Source organism: Ammospiza caudacuta, chromosome 6 (genome assembly GCF_027887145.1).
Source record: "Ammospiza caudacuta isolate bAmmCau1 chromosome 6, bAmmCau1.pri, whole genome shotgun sequence".
NCBI classification, from domain to species: Eukaryota; Metazoa; Chordata; class Aves; order Passeriformes; family Passerellidae; genus Ammospiza; species Ammospiza caudacuta.
The window spans coordinates 49,377,587-49,402,001 of record NC_080598.1 but is presented as its reverse complement, the minus strand read 5'-3'; the positions used below and the strand labels follow the sequence as shown (position 1 = coordinate 49,402,001).

Here is a 24,415-nt window from a genome sequence, read left to right as displayed (position 1 = left end):
TCATCATTAAGAAGCCAAAAACCAAATTAAAAGTACTGCCTTGTTAAGTGTCATTTCAGGTTACTTACAGCTTTTCCTTTGTGAATTAGTTCTGCCTAATTATATCAAATGCTGTCACTGTAGAGCATATACCTTTAGCAAGCTTTCAAATTTTTTTACAGTAATTATTGCAGATTATTTCAGGCAAAAGAGTTTGTTTCGGGGGAGTATAATCTTTGACATGATTGACTTACTTTGGCTAAGTCATTTGTTCAAATTAGTTTTGGAGGGGGAAAAGGGGAAGATTGAGCATAAAAATATTCATCATTACAAATGTACCTTTCTGAGAGTTGAGACCTGTTATTTCAGCTTCAGTGCATGCTAACTTTCTAGCTGTAGTAGTTGTGAAGTGGTACGTGATTTATGATTCTGAAACCAATATCTGGGAAAGAAATAACACTTAGAGAAGACTGAGTAACAGTTGGTGTTTTGATATGCTATTGTGTTGTTAAAGTACTATGATCCCTTACTTTCATTGTCTGTGAATTATTAAGAAAATACCCCAATCAAGGCCAGGTTGGACAGGGCTCTGAGCAATGTGGTCTGGTGAAAAGTGTCCCCACCCATGACAGGATGATCTTTAAAAAGTCCCTTCAAACCCAAACCATCCTGTGGTTCTGTGATCTGACATCCTCAAGTTAACAGTGCATGTATGTGTTGCTGCATGTCAGCTGAGTTGTGGTAGCAGAATCACAGAATGATTATGTTTAGAAGAGACTTCTGGAGGTCATTTTGTCCAGTCCCTTGCTTACACAGGGCCACCTGGAGCAGGCTGCATCTCTCTCCAGATATCTTTTGAGTATCTCCAAGGAGAAAGATTCCACAGCCTCCCTGGGCAGCCTGTGCCACTGCTCATTAACACTCAGAGCAAAAAAATAAGGTTCCTGATCTTCAGAGGGGACCTTCAGTGTTTCAGTTCATGTCTATTGCCTCTAGTCCTGTCACTGGACACCACTGGAAAGAGCCTGCCTCCCTTTTCATTGTATCCTCCCTGCAGGTATTTCTAACCCTGATAAGGCTCCCCTTCTGAGCATTGTCTTTTCCAGGCTGAGGAGTCACAGCTTTCTTAGCCTTTCCTCATAGAAGAGTTACTCTGGTGTCTAATACAGCCTGCTGGGCATTTGTTGGACTCTCTCCAGTAGCTCCATGTCTCTTGTACTAGAGAGTCCAGAACTGGACCCAGTACTGCATGTGTGGCCTCACCAGTGCTGACCAGAGGGGAAGGATCACTGCCCTCAACCTGCTGGCAGCACTCCTCTGGTGCTGCCTGGGCTATCAATGGCCTTTTTTCCAGCTGGGGCACCTTGCTGCCTCCTGCTCACCTTGGGTGATAACCAGGACCCCCAGGTGTGTTCCTGTCAAGCTGCCTTTGAGCTGGGCAGTGCCCAGCATGTATGGTGCCTGGGTTTGTTCCCTCCCAGGTGCAGGACTTGGCTGAGGTTCTGTCAGCTCATTGCTCCAGCCTGTTGAGGTCCCTCTGCATGGCAGCACAGCCCTTTGGCATTTCAGTTCAGCAGATGCACTTGGGATCAGGCCCAGTATCAATCCCTGGGACACACCACTAGTTCCTGGCCTCCAGCTAGACTTTGTGTCACTCCTCACCACCTCCTGGGCTCAGCTTTGTGGGAGATTCTTAACCAGTGGAAAAATGGCTGAGCACATCCTTCCTTGCTCTGAGGCTGCGCTGAGTTACACTGCTCAAGTGTGTTACAGGTGTAAGTGTGGCCAGATGACACATTGCAGTTTGACTGCCGTCTCAGAGTGTCTGACACCATGGCACTTCTGAAATACTGAGCACTTCCATTCCTACATACTTTCTGTTTATAATTACCAAGAAAATGATTGTTCAGATATACAAGATATTTGTAATAATTATGAGACATCCTTGCACTTGGCATTGTCAACCACTGTTTCACAAGAAGTGCTAGTTCACAGCTTGTTCAAAACTTGCAAGGAACTGAGTCAAATAGTGATTAGAGGTGGAGTTAAAAAGAAGTTCTTGAAGTTGACTGGATATTTATGCAGTGTAAAAAGTAAAAGCCAAAGACTTCTTGATCAAAAGAAAGCAAAATATCTCTTTGGGGGTGTGTGTGTGTGCATGTGTGGGGTTGTTTCAAATTAAGATGTGGATTATTCGGTTGATAATTCCTGAGATGTCTGTGCATTTTGCATTCCATGTATCTCTTAGAAAAATTTTCAGTATTTATTTATTCTGATTTTAAAGATGTACTGAGTTTGTTCAGAGCTTAAAATGTTACCCTGTTGAAGTGGATAAAAATTTATTATCCCTTGTTGTGTGTCATTTTTTGCATCTATAAGAGGGGGAAATAAGCTATCTATTAAAATTTAGTTGTTTTAAGTGAATGTGCTAAGGAGGCCATGCCCAGTGAAATTAAAAATAAAGAGGGGGATAAGGAGAGAGAAGTATCTTTGACTTCTGATTGCAGACTGCCAGATATACTTGAATTTGTACCAATGTGCAATGGGAATATTAAACACCAAGAAAACTAGAAATAGATAGGATAGCAAGATAATGTGTTTTCAGAGGTTTGATCATAAAGTGGGAGAAGTACTGTGTAGTTCAGGGAGGTACTAACTACTCTGAGAACTGAATTTTGTTCTTTGCTCTTGAACATGGTTTCTCTGTGAACATGGTCAATTCATTTAATCCATTTCTAGCTCAGCTTTCTTCCTTCCCAAAAGGAACACTTTACTTAAGGAATTAGGTTTGCAACATGCCTTTCACAAAACAAAGTACAAACTCTTACTGCAAACATGGCCTGATTCCAAAGCTGTGCCCAGAACCAGGATCAGTTTTCACTTCTCAGTAGTAACTGCTGAAGGTGATAGTGGGTTATCCTGGGCATGTTACCATTCACAAGAGAAAAGAAGTTGATTGCCTTATTTGACAGAAGCTGGAGTAGAGGACTTGAAGATCCTTTTAGTATGTTTTACTAGCACAAAAAAAATAAAGAGATATTTTCATAGATGTATATCCATTATATTGAAAATATACCTTCTTTTATTTTTTTTTTCTGAGAACTCTTCAATAACTTTAAATACATTACTTAGATTATGGAATTAGAATAAAGTAATTAAAAATAGGTCCATGTAGAAACACCAGTCTTGCCACTAATATATAAAATTGGTAATTTTTTCTATTTATAAATTAGTATCAGATATCTTTGTATCCCTTATAGCAACTACTGACTGTGAGATTGAGTAGAATGCTAGTAACTGGGGTGAAAAAATAGCTTGAATTCTAATGGCTGCCTTGGTTTCTCTCTTTGTGGTGTGTTTCAGGCTAACCGTGATGCTGTACTGAGCAGAATACCAGAGCACAAGAATGATCGCATCATCAGTTTGCAAAGTGCATCTGTAGTCTATGATTTACTTACAATAGCCTTGGGAAGAAGAGGCCAGTATGAAATGCTTTCAGAGGTTTGTTGATAGTAGTGAATGTTCATCTGTGGCATTTTTGCTGTTTTCTGTTAATCATGTTAATTGTGGTAGTAAGAAAGAGCTGAAACAAATATAGGACACTGTTATTCTGACTGCTTTATGAATACAATAGGTAGTTTCCACCCCAAAATGTTTACTGTCTAAATTTATACAAGTGACTTGAGGTGGCCAAACAAGAAAAGTTGAAAGGAAGTTGTGGTAAATGTTTAATGCTACAGAAATGCACATGATTTTTAGGTGGGGATGCATGGATCTGCTTAAAAGGGTACACAATTAATGTAGAGAGCAAGAAGGAATGGCAAAAAATAAAAGTGGTTCTGGATATAGAAATGATAAATATAATTTCCTAGAAAAAATATTATTAATGAGTGAAAAAGGATTTTAGAAGAAAACTTTCTTTTATACTTCTTAATATTTGAGGTCATACATAGTCCTTAGAGTTTATAATAATTTTGAAGTTAATAAAAAGAAAATAAAGTCATTAAAAATGTTCAGGTCTTTGGGAAATGTGTTACTTACCTCACTGTCTGTTTCATTATGTAGCATGCTTGTGTTTGTTGTTTGTGTCAACTTCTTCAGGAAACTGCCAAGTATTGTTAAAAGTTTTCTACCTGTGAAACAGCTACAGCTCTTTGGGCAGAGCAGATCTTTCTACTGCTGAAACAGGGCTCACCCAGCAGCAGGGTACTGTTGCCAACCACAATTAATTATTAATCTCCAGAAAGAATATGAAGGCATACTCAGGAATTGATTCGTTGAGAAATGGTTTCTCTCTACCATATAAGAGGACTTCTATTAAGAAAAAGATTAAAAAAAAGTGCTCTAGTTTTTCTCTGGTATATGTTGATGGTCACCCATTTATCTGCATCTCACATGATGTTAAACCCTCAGTTTGAGTATTCTTTTTCTTGAAAGTACTTCATGGGTGCCAGTTGGTATGCAAGTCAGTTTAAATCAGTACAATGGAAGGTGTTTCACAGAGCAAAGGAGTACAATGCTCACACAGGCAACATAATCTAATCAGGAATATTTCCATTTACTTGTCACTACAGACACAATCACCTTCATGTAGTTTTAGTTGGTTGCACTAAAGGTGCAAGAGGTGGCCATATTTCAGTCTAGAACTTCCAAAGCAAGAGATGTCAACAAGTATTTAAAAAACAAACAATCAAGAGACCAAAAAGCCTTGAAAATTTTGATTTCTTTTTTTCTCTTAGTGACTGGCAACCTTTCAATTTTATATAGAAGACTAACATCTAGGCAGGGATAGAGCAGCCCTGGATTCCAAATCTGATTCTTACATTTTGTCTGGTGTCATTGATGGTTTTGTTGCAGGGCTTTTTGTTGTGGGTTTTTTGTCTTTTTTAGAATGTTGAAGAGCCATAATATTTATGGGAACATTGCAGGTTTAGCAAGTAGAAGATATCTGCCCTCAAATCCTGCTGCTGATAGTCTGTAACTTTTATGATTTGAAGTATTGTAATAAACACATATTCAGAAATGTTAAAACATTCTGTTCAGTTATATAATAGGAATTTAATTTTTTAGGGTTTTATTCTCTTTGAGCTGATTTTGATTGCTCTGGTGGAGCAGTTGTAGATTAAATCAAAAATTGGGAAATTATTCTAACTGTGGAAATAGTATTCACCCACCAGTTCCAGTATCTTCTTGCTCCCTTCTGGTTTAGCTAGAGCTGATTACTTACAGAAGTAGTTGGTTGTTATATAAGAATATGAAATGATCAAAAATCTGTCTCATCCTTGTTAAACTGTTCTAATGCTAAGTCACGTTCTTAACTGAAAAGGGCTCATGTTTTTATCAAGTTTGTATATAATGGGCTTTCAATTTCTTAGGGTAGCTTCAACTAGATGAAGGAACTTTATACTGTCAATTCTTTCCTAAACAATAGTACTCTGGTTGTAATCAGTTTCATTTTAAGCTTTGTAGGATGCATGATATTGAGCTTGTAAGTGTCCTACAAGAAGAGATGACTTTGAGAGCTGTTAAATTCTTTTCCATATACAATCTGTCAGCTATTTTCATGTATTTGAATAATTTAATTTTTTTATTACATGTATGTTAGGTAAGAGTCTATAAGAAATCTTAATACTAGTGTGTCTTCTCAATAATTGAAGAGCATTAGCTGAAATAACAATTTCCCCCCTCCCCCCCCCCATATTTAGTGTTTAGAAAGAGCCATGAAGTTTGCATTTGAAGAGTTCCATCTCTGGTATCAGTTTGCATTGTCCTTGATGGCAGCAGGAAAAGTAAGTTTAAATTTTGTCATATAATTCTTGTATTGGTGGCCTTTGATAAAAATTTTAGCACTTCCACAATTTTCATCTGTAGTGTTTTTGAAAAGAAATATAATTCTTGAATCGACAAAGTATGCTATACTCCTGAATTTGTTCCCAGTGCTGTACAAAGAATGTTATTTGAATAGTTTCTAACTTAGATGATGATAACAACTATCTTGCCAATAATCTTAAAATAAGCTGATTGAGTACAAGCAGTGGGTTATACCAGATCCTATTATGCATTTTTGATGACTTAATTTATTTTATACTTAGGTACAAATTAATGCTGATTTGTGATGCTCTTCTTTTTTTTTTTTTTTCCCTTTGGAAATTTCTGACTTTATCTTCCTTAATATTGCTGCCTTTGAGACTCTGTATTCTGTGCAAATAATGGATTTTTAAAAAATTTTATCTAAACCAGGAACTTAAGCTTTTAGATGCAATTCTCTGTTTTCAGTTATTTTTGCTTTTCGCTGTCATGTTACAGAAAATACATTCACATGCAATGTAAACAACTAGTTTTCTTATATATAATTTTCAATGGGATATTTTGCTTATTTTCAGAATGGGGGAAAGGAATGTATTTTCCTTAGGAAATACTTTAGCAGCACATGGATTCCTGAGAGACTTGATTTTTCTTCCAACTCTATTTACTTTGAGTTATTTTCCAAACTGTGATTGGATGGACCCAAATAAGTTAAAAAAAAAAAAAAAAAGAGGAGCAGTGCCATTCTATCTTATATCAGACCTATTCCTGTGTGTTGTTTTAACTCCCAAAGAACACCAAAACACTGCTTGTTTAGAAAACTCTGTTCCACTCCTTCTCTTTCATTTGTCTGGCTCAATTACTGTGAGTTTACAGGCCTAGCAAAGTTTTAGATGCATCTCAAAACTGAATTGTGAACCATTGGAATTACATTCTTCTGGGCATGCTTAATGAAAGTTTGTGGAGTTAAAAAACAATAGCAGTGCCTAAAGTCTTGTCTTTTACTGGCTTGAGGAGCTTTGACCAATTGTCAACAAAATGTGTAGTAATGTCTCCTTCACAAAGGAAAAATAAGTAAATGGTGTAAATAGGAATTGTGTATCTGTGAAACACGTTTATGTTTTCAGTAATTTAAATGGAAAATGTTTTAAACAGTCTGCTCGAGCTGTTAAAGTCTTGAAGGAATGTATACGTTTGAAACCAGATGATGCAACAATTCCACTCCTTGCTGCAAAGCTCTGCATGGGATCTCTGCACTGGGTAAGCTCTGCCCTCTGTCTTCTCAGCAAGACCTGTGCTAAAATCTTGATTTAGTGATGTAACAAATATTTTTGCACAGTGACTGCATGCACTTGGGCATATCTAAAAACACAGCACAGAATGTACATGCACATGTACATCCCTGTTTGAATGGCTAATTTGAAATACTTGACAGAGGTTATGTTTATCAAGGTAGCCTATTCTGATACTGGTCCAGAAGCTGAAACACTGGAAGACAGATCATAAATACAACTTAGACTGAGGTAATTTGCTGCAAGAGGAAAATAACTTTCTGGAAAATAATGAGACAAATCTCTTATAATCAAGAGACTCTTCTGATGGTACCATGTTTGCAGGCAGCTGTGGTTTATGAATTTGTAATAGGGACAGTTGAGTATTTTAGATAAACTTGGAATGGGTGTATCTGTATAAAAGCATTAAAGTGATCAAAGATCATCATGCTGTTTTCAAGATACTTGTGTAATTTTAAAAGAATGAGTATATTTGAAACAGAAGGAAAAGAGAAGGGAAAGATCACATATAGCAGTTGAGAAAGTGGTGTAGTAGCACAAACATGACTTGTTGAGGCTGACAAAACACAGCCTTGATTAAGGTATATCCTAGTTCTGTAAATTGTTCCCTATGGATTGAGTCCATATGGACTAGCTTACTGTACTTAGCATTTACAGTTACTGGAATGGATTCAAATGGGCTTTTTTTTCTTTCTAGATTATTAAATAATGTGCTAGCATGGCAGCTAATCTGATTTTTTTATGTGTTTCTCTGTTTATGAGTTTGCATCCATTCAGCAATACAGTATTTGAAGCAGAGTTCTGCATGGTATAATATTTTTTTACAGGGTTAGGAGCCATAGTTCTTGTGATTGATTTTTCTAAATAAATGGTTCATGGGTCAGGAACTCTATTGATAAAGTGAAAAAATGGTAGATGGCACATATGGACCAGAAATACCTTTCTAATAAAGAAAAAAATAAGAAAAAAGGCAAAAGGTAAGTGTGCTTTGTGCCAGATTTCTCTCAATCATAGGAATAGGTGTTTCAGCTTAAAATCTGTGGGTTTTACTCAGTATTTAGCAAGAAAACTAAGTCTAATGAAAAATGAAGTGTTCCTTCAAAGCAATCATGGCTGAGATTTTAATAGGTTTAATAGTGTGCATAATATACATTCTGAGCATTCTGAGAATTCTTATCATTATAATGTAAGATTTAGCTAGTTTTAGACTCACGTGAATGTTTTGTAATATTTTCAGTTGGAAGAAGCTGAAAGGTTTGCCACAGCAGTTGTTGATCTTGGGGACAAAACATCAGAGTTCAAAGCTAAAGGCTACTTGGCACTGGGATTGACTTACAGTCTGCAGGCTACTGATGGTAAGATAGGAATAAACATTCACACTTGGAAATTCTCATGCTGCCTAGAGAAGGATACCTGGCAGAATGATAGACATTAAATCTTCTGTGTGCAACCATTTTTCAGTCAAGGTATTAAAGCTTCTTCAATTAGTGTGTGGAATGGAATCTGCTCATTGTTCATGGCACTGATTAAATATATCCTTTTCAGCGTCTTTGCGAGGGATGCAAGAGGTCTTGCAGAGAAAGGCTCTTCTTGCATTTCAGAGGTAAGTGGGTGTTGATCTTTCCATTTTGTTCTGCTATATGTAGTGCAAAGCTTTTATTATGTTCTAAAAAGAGACACTTGTAAAAGATGATGTAATGACAACTTCACCTCTGGGAGTCTCCCATCATGAGAACAGAATGTATTTCTTTAGCATTTATTTCCATCATTTTCTGCCAGCATTACCTAAATTTATTTCTAGGGATTTCCTTTTATTTAAAGATGTTTGTGTTGCTCCCTAGTATAAAATATTTGCTCAAATATCCTCATATAGTAGGAAAAAACACACAGTGTAAGGTTTCAAGCTGTGGTTCAATGAGATAATGTTTCTAAGAGCTGTCCACTGATCAGATTGTATAAGAGGCCTTTGCAATTATCTCTGTAGAAGCAGAGCAATAATGGAGGCTGTGGTGCTGGGGCTGAGGGTGAAGCGCAGGTTTTGAGGTAGCAAGCTAGGGGAAAATGAAAATTCTATCTGGAAATGTAACAGTGTGGGCAATGGCAGTGCAAATGTCATCTTCCAAGCGCATTACCTGGAAGCGGTGCCATTGGGGATGACAGTAGTTCATTCTCATGGACTCTACAAATGAAATGACAATGAACAGGTGCATGATGACATTTCTACCCCAATTATAGAAGAAACAAATCTTGGTGACAAAGCTGGCAAAAGTGCTGTGGCATCTAAATAAGTCTTTTATGTTTATATACCCTTGAAAACTCTTCTTTGGTGAGATAAGCCTAAATGTAGGGAAACAGGTCTGTGCCTTAATGTGAAAATGAAGCCCTGGCTTTTTGGTGGTGATATTATATCTGAGGGGATAGGATTGAAAAGGTGTTTGCAGATAACTTCAGAGTGAGGCTGGTATGTGTTGCTTCTTCTTTTTTCTGTCTTGTCTTAGCAATTCCTCTGTTTAACATAAGTTTGTTTTAACATAAGTATGTTTTAACATATCTTTGCTCTTTTGTTCCTTAGTGCTTTTAATAGATTTTTTACTACTTCAGTATTTTCTCCATGTTGAAACTGAACTTTCTACCTCTTGGTTTATACCTCCAGTTCCTCACCTATCCCTCTTACCACTGCTGACTTAATCATCACTGTTTCAAAAATAGTATGCTAACCATTTTTCACCAATTCTGTGCATTCACTACTTTTGAGACCCCAACTGTGAATTGCTTTCTTTTGAGGATTCTTTGAAACAGCAAGGGAGGAAATGGATCATAGTGTGAAGCTAACCCATTCCAGTTGAGTGTCTGCTGACCCTATTCTCCAGTTCAGAATAGTGATTCTGAAAATTCTGAGAATCAATTTTTTGGATGGCTCAAAGCCATCTTCAGCCTGGCCTTGCACACTGCCTGGGATGGGGCATCCACAACTTTTCTGGATGTGTTCCAGTGCCTCACCATCCTCATAGTGAAGAATTTCTTCCTAATAGCTGATCTAAACCTACTCTCTTCTAGTTTGAAGACAAACCCTCTTCCTATCCGTACCTACCTTTGTAGAAAACTCCTCTCCAGCTCTCCTGTAGGACCCCTTTAGGTGGTGGAAAGTGCTGTAACATCTTCCTGAGCCTTCTGTTCTCTGTGCTGAGCAATCCCAACTCTCTCAGCTTGTCTCTAAAGGGGAGGTACTTCAGCTCTCTGGTTATTTTGGTGGCTCTCCTCTGGACCTACTCTGACAGGTCCACATCCTCCCTGTGCTGGGACCCTCACACCTGGACAAAACACTCCAGGTGGGGTCTCATTAATGTGGAATAGAAGGGGAAAATCACCTCCGTTGCCCTATGTTCAGACTTCTTTTGGTGCAGCCCAACACATGGTTGGCTTTCTGGCCAGTAAAAGCGCATTGCCAGGTCATGCCAATATTCAGTTCTTATCACTGTGAAATTACTTTTTCTCAATCTCTGTTCAAATGTTGTTGTTTTGTTGTGTGTTACGTTGTGTTTCACCCAGCACACCAGTCATGCCTGCTTTCTCTTACCATATCTGAAAAATAAAAGTTTTCCAGGAGATGGAAGTTAAATTCTCTGTCTTCTACCAGTTTATAAAGCAAGTGGCCTGTACTGGACTTGGTATTTTCATGTGCCTTTTTTTTTTTTTTTCCAATAAATTTTTTTGTGGATTTTTAAAATCACCTACCTAGAGGGCCAGTTCCTGAAGAAATAGGGCTCCTGAAGAAATGCAATTACAATTTGGACCCTTGCCTAAGTCAAATTTCAAGGCTTACCAGTTTGTGTTGGTGGCCATTCAAGAAAGTGCCTGTTGCTGTCTTCACGCAGTACTGAGGGGTGTTTGTTTCACTAACTTTTTTTTTTCTAAGACTTTCAGTGCTTTTTCTGTGACTGGCATGAATTGGAGTTTCACAGAACTCACCAAATGGTAGATAGATAGTAATAATTCTTTCACTATCTGAAGCTTGGGTTACTGAAGAAGTACTCTCTAAGTAAAAATCTCTTGTTCTTGTTTAGTATTGCTTAATTTGTGAATTTAAATAAAAAAAAAAAACTGGTCCTGGACCCTGTTAGGCTTTACCTGTGCATCTAGTCTCCAATTTACAGGTGAAGTTAACAAAATATGGAGCTGTCCCTTAATTACTTTAAACATTTTTGGCATATCTTGGGTGTAGTTACTTAGCTAATGTACATCATGGACCTGTACAGCTGTTTGGAGTTGTGAAGGCAGAAATGCACAGGTCAGAAGCAGAAGGTTCTCTGTGGTTTTTGTGGTTTAAAGGTCAGTTTTGATGCTTCCTCCCAATGGAAGTGACTCAGTAGATGTTCCAAAGATGATTATTGCACATTAGAGTTCTAAGTGAGACTCCATTAAAAGAATGCAACAAATGTAAATAAAAAAATAGTCCCAGGCTTCCTGCCCAGAACTTAGTACACATCATTTGGGATACAGCCATAATTTTTTTTTTGTCCTTCTGCTCAAGCATCCCCCTGCTAAAAAGCTCTCACCTTGCAGCAGAAAGATTGTATTACAGGGGGAAATAGTAGAGTGTATTACAAGGACAATTTCCATGGGATGCTAAAATGACTAAGACTCAGAGTGTGCATTTGACCAAAATATTAAAAAGAAGATAACAAACATAATTTTTTTAAAAGTGGGAAAAAGTTGATATTATTCGTCTGTTTAAAGGCATGGTGTTCTGGGGAATTCATGTTTGGATTTTTTTTCCCCTTTTTTCTGTAAGAAAACTTTGTTTAATGAATTTTTTATAAATATTCTAAGTAATGACATCTAGTGTTTGTTTGGGAGTATAATTTATTTGAAGAATCATTTTGTATTAAAGATTTATTTACAGATTTAAGCAGAAATGATATAATTATTTTCTATTAAAAATGACTTTTCATGTGCCAAGGTGCTTCCTTTAAATCAAGGATAATTGAGAAGCATAAGAAAAATTGCTGAAATGAGCACCACTTTTATCAAAATATGAGTATACATGTAGTGAAGAGATCTGAACATAAACAAATGAATATATAGCATTTATGGGTCTGCCTAACCTGTCTGAAATTATTTTTGTTTTGTTTCTTTGTTTTTAAGGGCTCACAGTTTGTCTCCAACAGATCATTTGGCAGCATTCTACTTGGCACTGCAGCTTGCCATTTCCAGACAGGTTAGTTATGTTTTAAAAGTGCAGCATCATGCTGTCATATGAAAATTGGAATTTGTATCTGTTGATGAACAGAGATGAAGATTTCCTCAATAAAGACCTGATTTTCCTTGTGCACTTATTCACATATATGGAAAAAACCCTGAAATACTCTCTCCAAACCCCTTCAGTCTTATGCAGTTCTCCAGAATTCTGCCATTATTTCCAGCTCTAGGATCAGAAATAAGACAGAAGTAATTCCACTTACTTCAGCATTTATGTTGCTAGACAGAGAGAAAAAAAGTCAGTTTTTAAGGTGTTTTTACCTATTATGTGTAATCTCTGCTCAGATCCTAGAGAGGGGAGCTCTTGAGTCCAGTCTTTAATGATCTTTACAGTTCTTAGATCTTGAGTACCTGCTAATATCTGTGCCCATCCTGAATACCTGTGTGAGGCTTAGTTATTGTGGACAAAATTACAAAGAAGTGTTCAAGAAAACTGGAAAATATTTTATCACTGTAAAAGAGATCAGAGCTTAGTCCAGCTTGTAGAGCTGTTATGTTTAAGGCACTCTACCTTACGTGAGATGAATTTGGATAATGTGGAACTGCTCTCTGTATATCATGGTAAGTCTCTTCCTATGTCGTGTTTATTTCACAAAGTAGCCCTGAGCACAGTTGTTTACATTCTCTAGTGACTACTTTTCATTGCTAATGAGTAGTGCAGAACTTGGACTATGTCACTTAAGAGTGGAATGGATTGTCACTACTGGCACAAAATATTTTTGAGGAGCAGGCAGTGACTGCTCAGATACATTCTGAATTCCAAAATACTTGTGTTGCTTAATTAAATTTCTTGGTTTTAACACTTACTGTACTTACTTTGAACAAAAACACAGGCAGCTGAGGAGACAATGAAATTCTACATAAAAATGTTGCTGTTGCTGTACATTTCAGTTAAGCATTGCAATTAAAATATTTTCAAAATCATACAGAAATACAGCTAGGACGGGAAAGAAAATATTTTAAGGGGCTGAAGGTAACTGTTTTATAAAAACATTCATCTTACTTTTCAGGGTTAACGTATTATTTAATTTTCAGAGTTTCTGTAGAGCATCAGGTCCATTTTAAACTGCTCAGTAGTGTTTTACAGGAGTGAATAGAATTCTACATGTTACCTGAGTGAGCATTTTGAAATTTTTGTGGATGTCAGTCAAGTAAAAGGCAATACTTTTAACAGTGATGCTTTCTTTTTCTGCCTTTTTTTTCTTTTTTTCCATCAGATACCAGAAGCTTTGGGTTATGTTCGTCAGGCTCTGCAGCTACAAGGAGATGATGCCAACTCTCTTCATCTCCTTGCACTCTTGCTATCAGCCCAGAAACATTATCATGATGCTTTGAATATCATTGATATGGCCTTGAGTGAATATCCAGAAAATTTTATGTGAGTGAATATCATGTTTCCTTTCTATGCTTTCTTTTGTATTTATTTTTCCTGGATTCTCATCTCATTCATTTCAAGAGGAGATGGATTTGAAGATGGGTCAATTTTTTTTTCCAGCAGTCTTCTTTCCCACCCATTTATTGCAAGTCTGTTTATTAAAGGCTTGTTAAACAGTGATAAAGGATTTGTTTTGAAAGGGAGATTAAAACTGGATAGTTGATCTTTGTTTTTTTCTACACCATCTGTGTAAATAAATTCTCCCTGTTGCATGCTTTGTACTATATTTGTGTCTTCTATTTTTATACAATATTGCAAGAAGTATAAACAGGAATTTACTACTAGCTAGACTAGATTTATCCCATCTTACAGATAATTCTATGGATATTATATGGAATCTATTTTGTAAAATACATCATAAAACAGAGAATCTCCTCATTTGCTTAGGTAATAACAGTCATGTGAAGTTGGTTATGGACAACTACATAAGTGAACAGGGAAGAGGCATATTTGCTGGATGATCTCTTGTTTAAGAAAGAAATCATTATTTCTGTTTATTTTTCGGGTTAAGTACATCTTAACATATATTGGGATTTTGTACTTTTGTAAGGGTTTTTTTTTGTTTGTTTGTTTTTTTGCGTTTTTTTTTTTTTTTTGTTGGTTTTTTAAAAAATTATTTTAAGAAAATCTAATAAAATTCTTTATAAGAAAATATCTCAGGGACAGCTTCCATTAACTCATTAACTTCCAGTCTTCTGCTTTGGTGCTTTACCAGCTGTCACTCAGGTTGTAATCCATTATATTACACATATTCTACATACTCATTTGGACAAGTTTTTGCAATTACCCCATAACTTCTAAATGACAAGCCTGTATCATAAATTGTTGTTATATCAGCCTACCAGCAAAACATGATTTCTTTAAGTATTATTCATTTGAAAATAGAAACTATGGTGGTTTCCCTTCCTGTTCCTTGACATTTCATGTCTCCATTTGATTGTCTCTATAAGGTGCTGTTGCTTTTTCCCTCACAAATCTGACCAGGACCTCTGTTGATATCATCTCTTGTTAGAATTTTTGTGGCTTGCAGCCAGTTCTGTGCAGTGGCTTTTGTTGCCTTTTGCTGTATCTCATTCCTAGTTTATCTACACATCCATGACTTGTTTCAGTTCTTATAAGGACTTCTATAGATGTTTCACAATTTCAGAACTATGTAGTAGTTTCTCTTCAAATCTGTTTGTGCTTTCCTCAGGACTGAGGGACTTGTCAGTAAGTCAAGATTTGAGAGGCAATTGAAGTATCAGCTTCCTAATTTTATACCCTATTATTGTTAAAGACAAATATGTTCAAAGCACTTTGACTGTCAGCTTCTGTCTGTTCTCATTTCATCTTCTGCCACTTAGTGGCAATGTAAATAATGTAGCTGTAACTGCTATGTGTCTCAGAGTACTAATAGTCCAGAAGTATTTCTGAGACTGTACTTTCAGAATTCTCTATTGTTGTAAGAGACCTCCCTATTATATTAATCTCTATTGTAATGGGAGAACAAGGGTCCATTCCGTAAAATGTTTAAAAATACTCTTGTGAGCCTTCAGAAGGTATTTATGGATTTTTCAAATGTGGTTCATGGCTTTTCAAAAGTAGTTTATGCTGCAACTCTGGTTAAACATGTTGTCCAAGTTGTTCTTTACAGTAATGATATTTGTATTAAGGTATATGTATGTAAATATAAATATATATAAAAATATATATATATATATAATACAGGTCATAGTAGTGGTTCTAAATTTTTCGTCCTGTTGTATAATAGAGACTCTGTGGTGATACAGTGTACTGTGTTACAGCGTACTGCTACAGATCTAGGAATTTCTTGGCAATAGTAATCACCATCAGATGCAGTAACAAATGCTAAAGAATCCAAGGTGAAACAGTTAAATGTATCTCTAGAAAGTCTCTCTGAGTCTTGTTTTTAGTGCTGTCAATTTCACAGAGAAGTCGAAAATATGATTGAGATTTCTTGTCTGCTCTCTCCAATTGATACTGACAGCCAGACAGGCACATCTGGTCAATAATATAAATTTGGATTGATTCTGTCATGTAACTGGGTTATTTTCACAAGGATTTATCAGCTTTTGAAAACTATATGTAATGCTCTTGAAATGGTTGACAACATATACGTGCATATATATAGAATACAAAACACAACTGCTTAGTGTATTGCTGAATCCATGTTCTTATTTTGCAACTTCTGTAAACAATATAATCTCATGGTATTTCCTGGTAGACTGGGAATAGATCCTCTAGTGATCCTCTACAGCTTGCTGATTTTTAGATACACTGAAACATTTTGTTATTTTCCTGTGGTGCTTTATTGGGTTTTATAAACACTTCAGGTGTCTTTATGCTTTATATTTCACTTATGTCTGCAATCCAGTAAGCTAAATACTATAAGAGTTCTCTTGGTATTCTCTGTGTTTCTGTTAGGATACTTTACCACAGCTTTATGTAAATTGATACTGTGATGGCTTTGCAGAGTAATGAATCTCTATACTTGGAAATATTAAAGCATAGTGCTTGTGATTTATGTTATTTCTTATTTCTCTCATTTCTTGTGCATTATTCCTATCTACATACCTCTGTATGCTGTTGTTGCAACGCTGCCCTGAGTGCTGTTCTCGCTCTCTTCACAGCTGCATCTTCTTTTTGTTTTGCATTGCTTTAAAAAATATCTACATTTTCACAAGTTTAATACTACATCTTTGTAAAATGCCAGAGGTTGCAAGAAACTCATAGGATACACCATGAATAATGCAGAGAAGTGGCTCCTTTCCAGCACTCTTCTGTTGTAATCAATTAGAAAATATATTGTCTGTCAGTTTTTGACATTTGAAAACCTGGTGCATTCCTGGAGTTCAAGTTCAATATTTGAAGTGTACGGCAAGCATACCTTTGGATCTGCAATTAATATTACCCTTCCTGCACTATAAAGCTAGAGAGTTGGCCAGTCAGATCATGATTTTGCCCTGGGCATCTCAGGTCAATAAGTAGAAGGAAATTCCTCAGACCCAAAGAATTCTGTCCAATCATTATCTAAAGAAATGGAAGGAATGAGCAAACACACTGGGCTTTTAGCAGCAAGGTATAGCTTTTTCTTTGAATAGAAAGTTGCTTGTTCCTCCTATATTCATTATATTGGCAGCATAAATGTGCAGTTTGCTCTGAGATATGAATAGGTATTGGGAAAACTATTGACAAAAATCCAAGAAACCTGTAAAAGTAAAATATGTAGTAATATTTTTCAGAGATACTAAAAAGAAAGTTATTTGCTGACTATTTATAACACTATTTTTTCAAACTTCTTGTAGTCTTAAATTGCTAGGTTGTAGCCACTCTATTTATAAAGAAATCAGCTGTGTGAATATAATCAATCTCCTTTTAAATGCTAGCTGATCTTTGAAGCCTCCTGCAATCTGAGCATGCTTTACTCTAGGGACAAAAAGATCTCTAGACAAAAGATTACTGAACAGGTTAAGATCCTGAAAAGTATGAATACTGTACTCAATGTCAATACTGAGATGGGTGGGAATAAGGTGCCAGCACTAATAAACCTGAATAGGTAATCCCAATCAGGTGCTACTGTGTTTTATTTCATTGAAAGTTAAGGGTTTTCTCCTTTCATTAGGAGCTTGTCCAGTAGTAGAAATAGGAAATTCAGTTCTCCAGCTTGACAGGATTTTAACCCACAAATGACGTAGCTCAGAGTCCATGTTTAACCATCAAACTATATGGGAAGCTGAGTGAGATGATCCCTTTCTCCTCCTGAAACAGAAGCCAGGATGTGCTTCCCTGGATGTGAGACTGGGCAGGAAGGAGCCACAACATATCCTAAATTGCTAAAGCCATGAGCGGAGCTTCAGGTCTCAGTTGCTTGGGTTTTCCTTGAGTTTCATTTCTATTAATCCAGTGGTTTCCTACTCTAAATGTGTAAGCTGTCCCAGAGGTGTGCATTCCAGTCTGAGGGTGTGTTCAGGGTGATGCAAGATAGTGGTGGTTGTGTTGCATTGGTTCATATTTGCCTTGTGATATATACAATATTTATCCTGCATGTGCAATTACCTGAGCAGCCTTATTTACAATAGCCTCTTTCTTTTATCTGTTTGTTACAAGGAATTTATATCTTTGTGGTGTATTGAATGATGTGAAATCTTGAAACATTTCTGTTTTTAATGCATAATTATTACATATATTTTTATATCATTTAAAACATAATTAATCTCAGTCAAGAGAGATGGAGTCAGGTTTCCTAGAGAAGTATTGTTTTCTTAATCTTAACTGTTTGAGGTTCCCTTAATATTTAAAATGCTGGGGCACTTAAATACAGATATAATGCCTACAATTAGTGTAATTAGGCAAAATAAATAGTAAATTGTTAATTTTATGCTAAAAATTGAACTGCAATGGATAGCAGCTGACAAGCTTTTAAAGTAGCAGAAGTAGGAACAGCAGATGGGTTATTTGAGGAGTGCAAGCATGTTATTTTAATGTTAAGTACACTCAAAAAGGAAAGGCATATGGTAACAGGTTTGAAGACAACTGAAGACTTAGTTCACAGTTTAAACATTTACATTTCTTGAAGTGTGATGGAAATTTTTTTTTCTTCCAAGAATATTTCACAGAAGCATCAGGCCAATATGTCATTCCTCTGAAAACTATTAAATCTTTGCTTCCTGACCCTCAGGGGCTCTTTTGAGCTGCATTAGATTTCCCAGAATCACAGGACCTTTTAACATTTCTCTCAGTTCAGTGAGTAAAAAACTTGTTTCCTTCTTGGAAACGTCCAGGTGGGCATGAAAAAGAGCTGGTTAGTACAGGCAGTGTAGGATTATACACATACACAAAATGTTTTGTGGGACAGGAAGAGGTTTATCAACTGAAGGAAACAGACTACCCTGTTCTGCTTTCCCAAGGTCAGTTGTAGTTGCACTGCAGAATGTGGTGCTGGAAAAACTTGTGCTTTTGTGGGTTTTTTCCCTTGATAAATAGAGCACTGGGAATTATTTGAGGAAAGGGTGATAATGTAAGATTGGACAAGAAGTAGTGATGTTCTATGCATGCCAAAATCATGCCTTTCAGGTTTATGAATGCATTCTTGCCAATATTTGACAACATGAATTTTCAAATTAATTAAATTTTGATCCTGTTTATATTGGGAGTTAAATGAATTAGTTCTCAGGAATGATTTTTCTGTAAGTCATGAAACACAGTATCATTTGCTTGTGTTTGTTCTTTTTATCCTGGGCTCTTCTATCTCACTCCCCCACCCTTCTTCCCCTTTGGTTGTTGTTGTATGCTTTTACTGAATGGTCCATTAAAAAAGACATTGTTGATAGGTAGATATTACTTTATATAACAAATTGGTCATTGGCCTCAGGGTCTTACCCCTGAATTATGTTTGCTAGGCTGTCGATTCTTTGAAACTTGATTGAAAGAATCCCAGTTTGGGTCATGAGCTGGATGCTGCAGGGAATTCAAGGCAGGCAAACAAAAAGTTTTCAAGTACAACTAATTTGTTCTGGCTTTAGTCAGAAGCTATCTTCATTATAGTTTAGAGATCTACATTTTCTTAAGGACATTGAGTTCATAATCTGGAATACAGTATACATACACTGCACCAAAAATCACACATCTGACTGCTTTGGGAACAAATATATGGGGAATTATAGGGTGCAATGAAGGCCATCCAATGGATACCAAACATACCTATTCATGATTTTCACAAAATTGTGGTTTTTTGGGGCTTGAGGGCTGGTTTTTTGCTTCTTATGCTTTTTAGAGAGTCATGCTTCAAATAGCAGTCTGAGCAGTCTATTTTTACTTCATCCATGTTTCTGTGTGTATGGGCTTCCCAGTACTTGGGATCTGTGCAGCCAGTGTTGGAGAAGGTTTGGTGACTGATTGAGAAACCGTTCAGGACATTTATTTTTTTATTAAGCTAAATGTTTTCCTGGAGATTTTTAAAAAACTAGATTTGTTTGCTTGACCTCCTGTTGCCAGTGTTGTGCATTTAGTGATTTCAAGGTACTTACAAATGATGATTTTTCATGTTTTATAATGAACAATTTATATTTATGTCTTTCCTGATAATGGAACTTTCCTTGAATACTCAACATGGAGTAGACTGTGCAGCAGCTCACTTTGCAATTGCAGAAGACACCTCTATAAGTTTATTCCTGTACTTTGATGATCATGGATGCATCTAAGATCACTGAATGAATAAATACATCCTTTATAAATTTATATGTCTTTCATAGTCTGTCCAATTTCATTTGTCATTCTCCCTGTAGGTTGAATTTTTACAATTGTGCCATTTTGTGTTTTGCTGATGAGGCAGGTATTTGAGAGTGGAGTAATGTGAAACCAGCTATAAGCTTTCTACAGCAAGTTTTAAAGGGACAGCTGTCAAAACTGGATGCTTGAATTAATAGTTTGAGGCCAGAAGGATCAAATCTTAAACCCCCTGACTGTCTATATGTTAGAAGTTCCTACATTTGCTTTACTTTTTATATTAATATAGGTTTAGCTAAAGCATCCCTTCCAGAGAACTTCAGTCTTATAAGAACACATCAAAACCTGGAGAAACCATTGTAGCATGTGGTGGCTTGTTTCAGTGTTGGAGTTGCGCTCTTCATTAAGACTACATTTTTGTTTTTAATTTCAATTGATCCCTGCTTGGTTTCTTTCCAGCCGTTGGTTTTTATATCATAATTTACTAATCCCTCTGCAATCCTGGTGACTCCACTCTTTTGATGGTAGCTTTGAAAGAAGACCACCTCCCAGTATCCTTTCTCATAAGGACATCATAGAACTTTCTGGCAGTAAGGGCATGTTCTCCAGCCTTTCAGTTATGCCTTGCACTGTAGCCAGTTTTCATCACATGTGAACCAGAACTCCACAAAGTATTTCAATAACATTTATTACATCATTACACAGAGAAGCACCTGCATCACATCTCTTGGGAAAGGTTGTGTTAATTACTTTGAGCATAATTGCTTCACTGGGGACTTTGATTCAACTACCTGTTTGCTGGCATTCTTATTTGCCTCTTGGTTAGATATTTTTATGATATGTTTCCACATATAGATTGCAAAGACACATGTATTTGTTCCAATACCTATATATTTAATTTTTAGAAAGAAATTTGGCCTGACAGCTATTAAGCCATGCTGCTGAACAGTTTCTTCAGGAAGTTTCCTACTGTGTTTTATAAGGATCTTTTCATTAGGGGGTATATTACTTGTAAATTAGAGTCCTGTTGGATTCAACTGAAATTCTCAAGTAAAGAATTCTAAGGCAGTCAGCCCTACCTTCTCCTTCTAAAAGAAGCTATCAACTTGCAGACAATAAACTATTGTCAAAATCTGGATTGTGAATAAGATAAACACTGGGAACTTCAGGAGTTTCTTCTAATTTTAGCTTTTTTCTTCTAAACTATTCATTTATGAGTAATGACAAGGATTTTAGAAGGGCACTTGCTCACAGCATGTACTGACACAGAGAAAACTGACCATGCCAAGGTTTGGCTTCCCTCCTACTTCCTCATTTCTTATGGTTCCTGTCAATCATCAGAAGTTTTCCTATGTATGTAATTGTTGAGTGCAAGGAATGACTTACTAACACTTTTTCTGGAAAGGTCAATACATTTAAATTCTTGCAGATAATCAATTTTGAATAATATTTGTTCCACCTTAATTTTGTGCATTCTGTGTACTGCTTTCCCACTTCAATTATTCTGTGGGGTTTCAAAGTTAGCCTGCTTTAATTTGCACAAGCAGTTGACACTATCACAGTTTGTTACAGAAAGGACATCAAACTGTATGAAGTATGCAGGTGAATGTGAGCTCTACATCACCATATTTATTTTTCCCTTAAATTCAGGTAATCTGAAGTCTACATTTATCTGCTAAAAAAGAGTTTATTTTCACAGTTCAGTATCTTTAGCATTACATTCTGCATCATCCTTTTTGTGGTTTTTTTTTTTTTTTTTGTGCAGAATTATTGTCAAACTAGTTAGTCTAGAAATTTACAAGTCATGGGATTAGACTTAGTGAGGGGGTTTTTTGGGGGTGTTGTTTGTTTGATAGTTTTTGTGGAGGTTGCTTTTTTTAGGGGGTTTTCTTTGCTTTTTTAATATAGTGCTTGGTTTAAAAGCCAGAACTTCTTTTGAATTCTTCTAGCATTGGAGGATTTGAAGTTGTGGAATATATCAAGTAAGCACTTAAAAGTGAAAAATGCAGTATTATATAATTCCACACAGAACTGATATTTGCTGCCTTTCTTTTATGCTCTCATAAGTAACAGACCATATATCAGAATTGATTATATATAAAGTTTATTATTCCAGTTAAGCTATTTTATAAATTGATGTGGTTTTCTGGGAGATCAGGCTGTTGTTTGATACTTTGTGTGGCTTGTTTGTTGCTTGTACCCATATTTATGGGACTGCCAGTATATTAATTATTTCCAAACATTTTTAATAATTGATTGTTATGTAAAAAATACTGTTAGCTGAAGTTACTCTCAGCAAACTCTTCAATTATTTAAAAAGGTTCTCTAAAAACTTACTAAGTTTATTCCAAGTAGGTTAAACATAAACCAAAGTAGTTGCATTTTTAATCCTGCATTCTAAGCAAGGAGATTTGATGCTTTCTTTTAAATTTTCTTCTCCTAGTATGGTTCTTAGGTTTCCCAGCAAGGCTTTTGGTGTTTTACACTTTAATTTTCAATGCACATACTTTTAAGTATTGTATACAACTCTTCCTTATTTTCTTCAAGCTCTGACCAATGTAAATAATTTGTAAAATAAGAGAATAATAATGAAATTTGCTTCCAACACTAACTGAAAATAGAGCATTCTGATCAGTTTTGATCAGGAAATGGGAATTTGGACTCTTCAAAAGAAGTCTAGTGGAACTATAAGTTTCCTGTAGGATGTTGCTTAGTCTGAGGGACTTTAGGGAGATTCCTGATTTCTACTGCATTGAGTGACAGGGCTGTAGCAGGCAGGTCTGGGGAAGTATCACAGTGTGTCATGTTGCTTGATTTGAAGAAAGGATCACAGAATGTAAGGCAGGTCTCATCCATGCAGTAGTGAATTAAATACAGATATCCAGCTATGGCTGATCCAAGCCCTTGTGCTCTTACAGTGCACAGCAACTTGTGGAAATTGCTGACTTGATCCCAAAAGCAAAACAGCAGGTTTTTAAATGATGCTTGAGGTAAGCAGTATCTGTTCACTGAAACAGCCAAGATTTTTCAGCATTAGTAGTGTTACTTGTCACATAGTAGAGCTCAGTCTTCCATACTTCAGATTTTTGTTTCATTCAACGGATTAGAAATACCTTCAATAGCTTAAGCCAGTATTGGACCAATTAACTTCTCTTGATCTTCTGACATTGTAAGAGAGTTGCTGTGGAAGAAAATTGGGGTGGTTGCAGCATTTTCAAAAAGTGAAACGGGCTGGATGAGAATTAGGACAACAATTCTATTTTGGAGATTCATAAATTCTTTGCTACAAATTACACTGGTTGGATGGTAAAGAAAGCTTGAGATCATGGATTAATAGATTAGTTTGCACTGATTAGGCAATACTATAGTAGTATAGAATAGTAGTAGCCAGAACCTTAGATAGTATAAGGCCCCATTATTATAGTGGTCCTATCTGTAATACTTTTCATGAACTTACCAGTTGTATTTTAAGAAGTTAGGTTATTTATTTGCACCACCTCTTCTGTGGTGAAGACAAAACAAACTGTGAGAAAGCAGTCTTTTCTACAACCTAATTATGAATTAGGAGACCTGATTCCCACCCTTAGTGTTTTAGTAGTCTGAATGGCCTTTAGATATACTTGTTTTTGTGGAAACAATTTCCTCTAGATAAATTGTTCTTTTCCCTTCCTGCTGCATGTCTCATCTGTATTTATAGAAAGAATTTGTACCTCTTCTTGGCTTACTTTTTTTCTGCTAGACTGCCTAAATTAAGTATTTTTTGTACTGTGTAGTTTCCAGTAAACCCTTACAGGCTTTCTGTGAAGCTGCTCCAATTTGAAATTCCTCAAGTGTGTGAGTTTTTCAGCTGTTCCAATGAGAATTTCATATAACATTCCAGGTGTGCTCTCACTGGGATATTGTACAATGCCACTGTGTCTTTCTCCTTCTGTTCCAGTGAGTAGTCCCTGAATTGCACCTGGCCTCTTCACAGCTGTCTTACTTTGATGAGCCCAGCTGATAGGCAGCTCTGGTTTGGAATAATGGTTACATGGGTTGTTTAATGCTCCTTCCCTCCTGGCAAAATCATTGGCAATATAGATGTTCTTTCCCACTCATTCCAGAAGTGAGATTTTCTTTGAAGTTTTGCTTTGAAAAGGACAATCCTATGCATCATTGTTTCCATAATTCTGAGAAATGGATTATTTTTGACTGCCTTAACTTTAGTAATTCTTAAAGTGTTCCTGTTCCCCATTTGTTGTAGTTTTCATATCTCAGACAACATAGGTAAAGATTATGTTGAAGGTTGGTGTTCATTCCTGAATATTCTTAATATTCATCCCCATTTAGTAAACACATTTTCTCCTTTTTTCTACTTTGATTCAAAAAAGCCTTAAAATACTGTAATTTTAGTGTACTACTGTTCAAGTGAGTTTAGCTT

General features: G+C 36.2%; 1 protein-coding gene across 2 annotated transcripts in view; it reads left to right on the top strand.

Annotated features, from left to right (window-relative positions):
• Positions 1-24,415, top strand: part of TTC7B (tetratricopeptide repeat domain 7B) — a 117,336-nt gene that overhangs the window by 45,309 nt on the left and 47,612 nt on the right. For both annotated transcript variants that reach the window (XM_058806325.1, XM_058806326.1), the window contains 7 exons: positions 3,343-3,480; positions 5,685-5,768; positions 6,940-7,044; positions 8,314-8,431; positions 8,622-8,679; positions 12,222-12,294; positions 13,553-13,713. In XM_058806325.1, the coding sequence (XP_058662308.1) occupies positions 3,343-3,480; positions 5,685-5,768; positions 6,940-7,044; positions 8,314-8,431; positions 8,622-8,679; positions 12,222-12,294; positions 13,553-13,713 (737 nt within the window). The remainder of the gene's footprint in view (positions 1-3,342; positions 3,481-5,684; positions 5,769-6,939; positions 7,045-8,313; positions 8,432-8,621; positions 8,680-12,221; positions 12,295-13,552; positions 13,714-24,415) is intronic.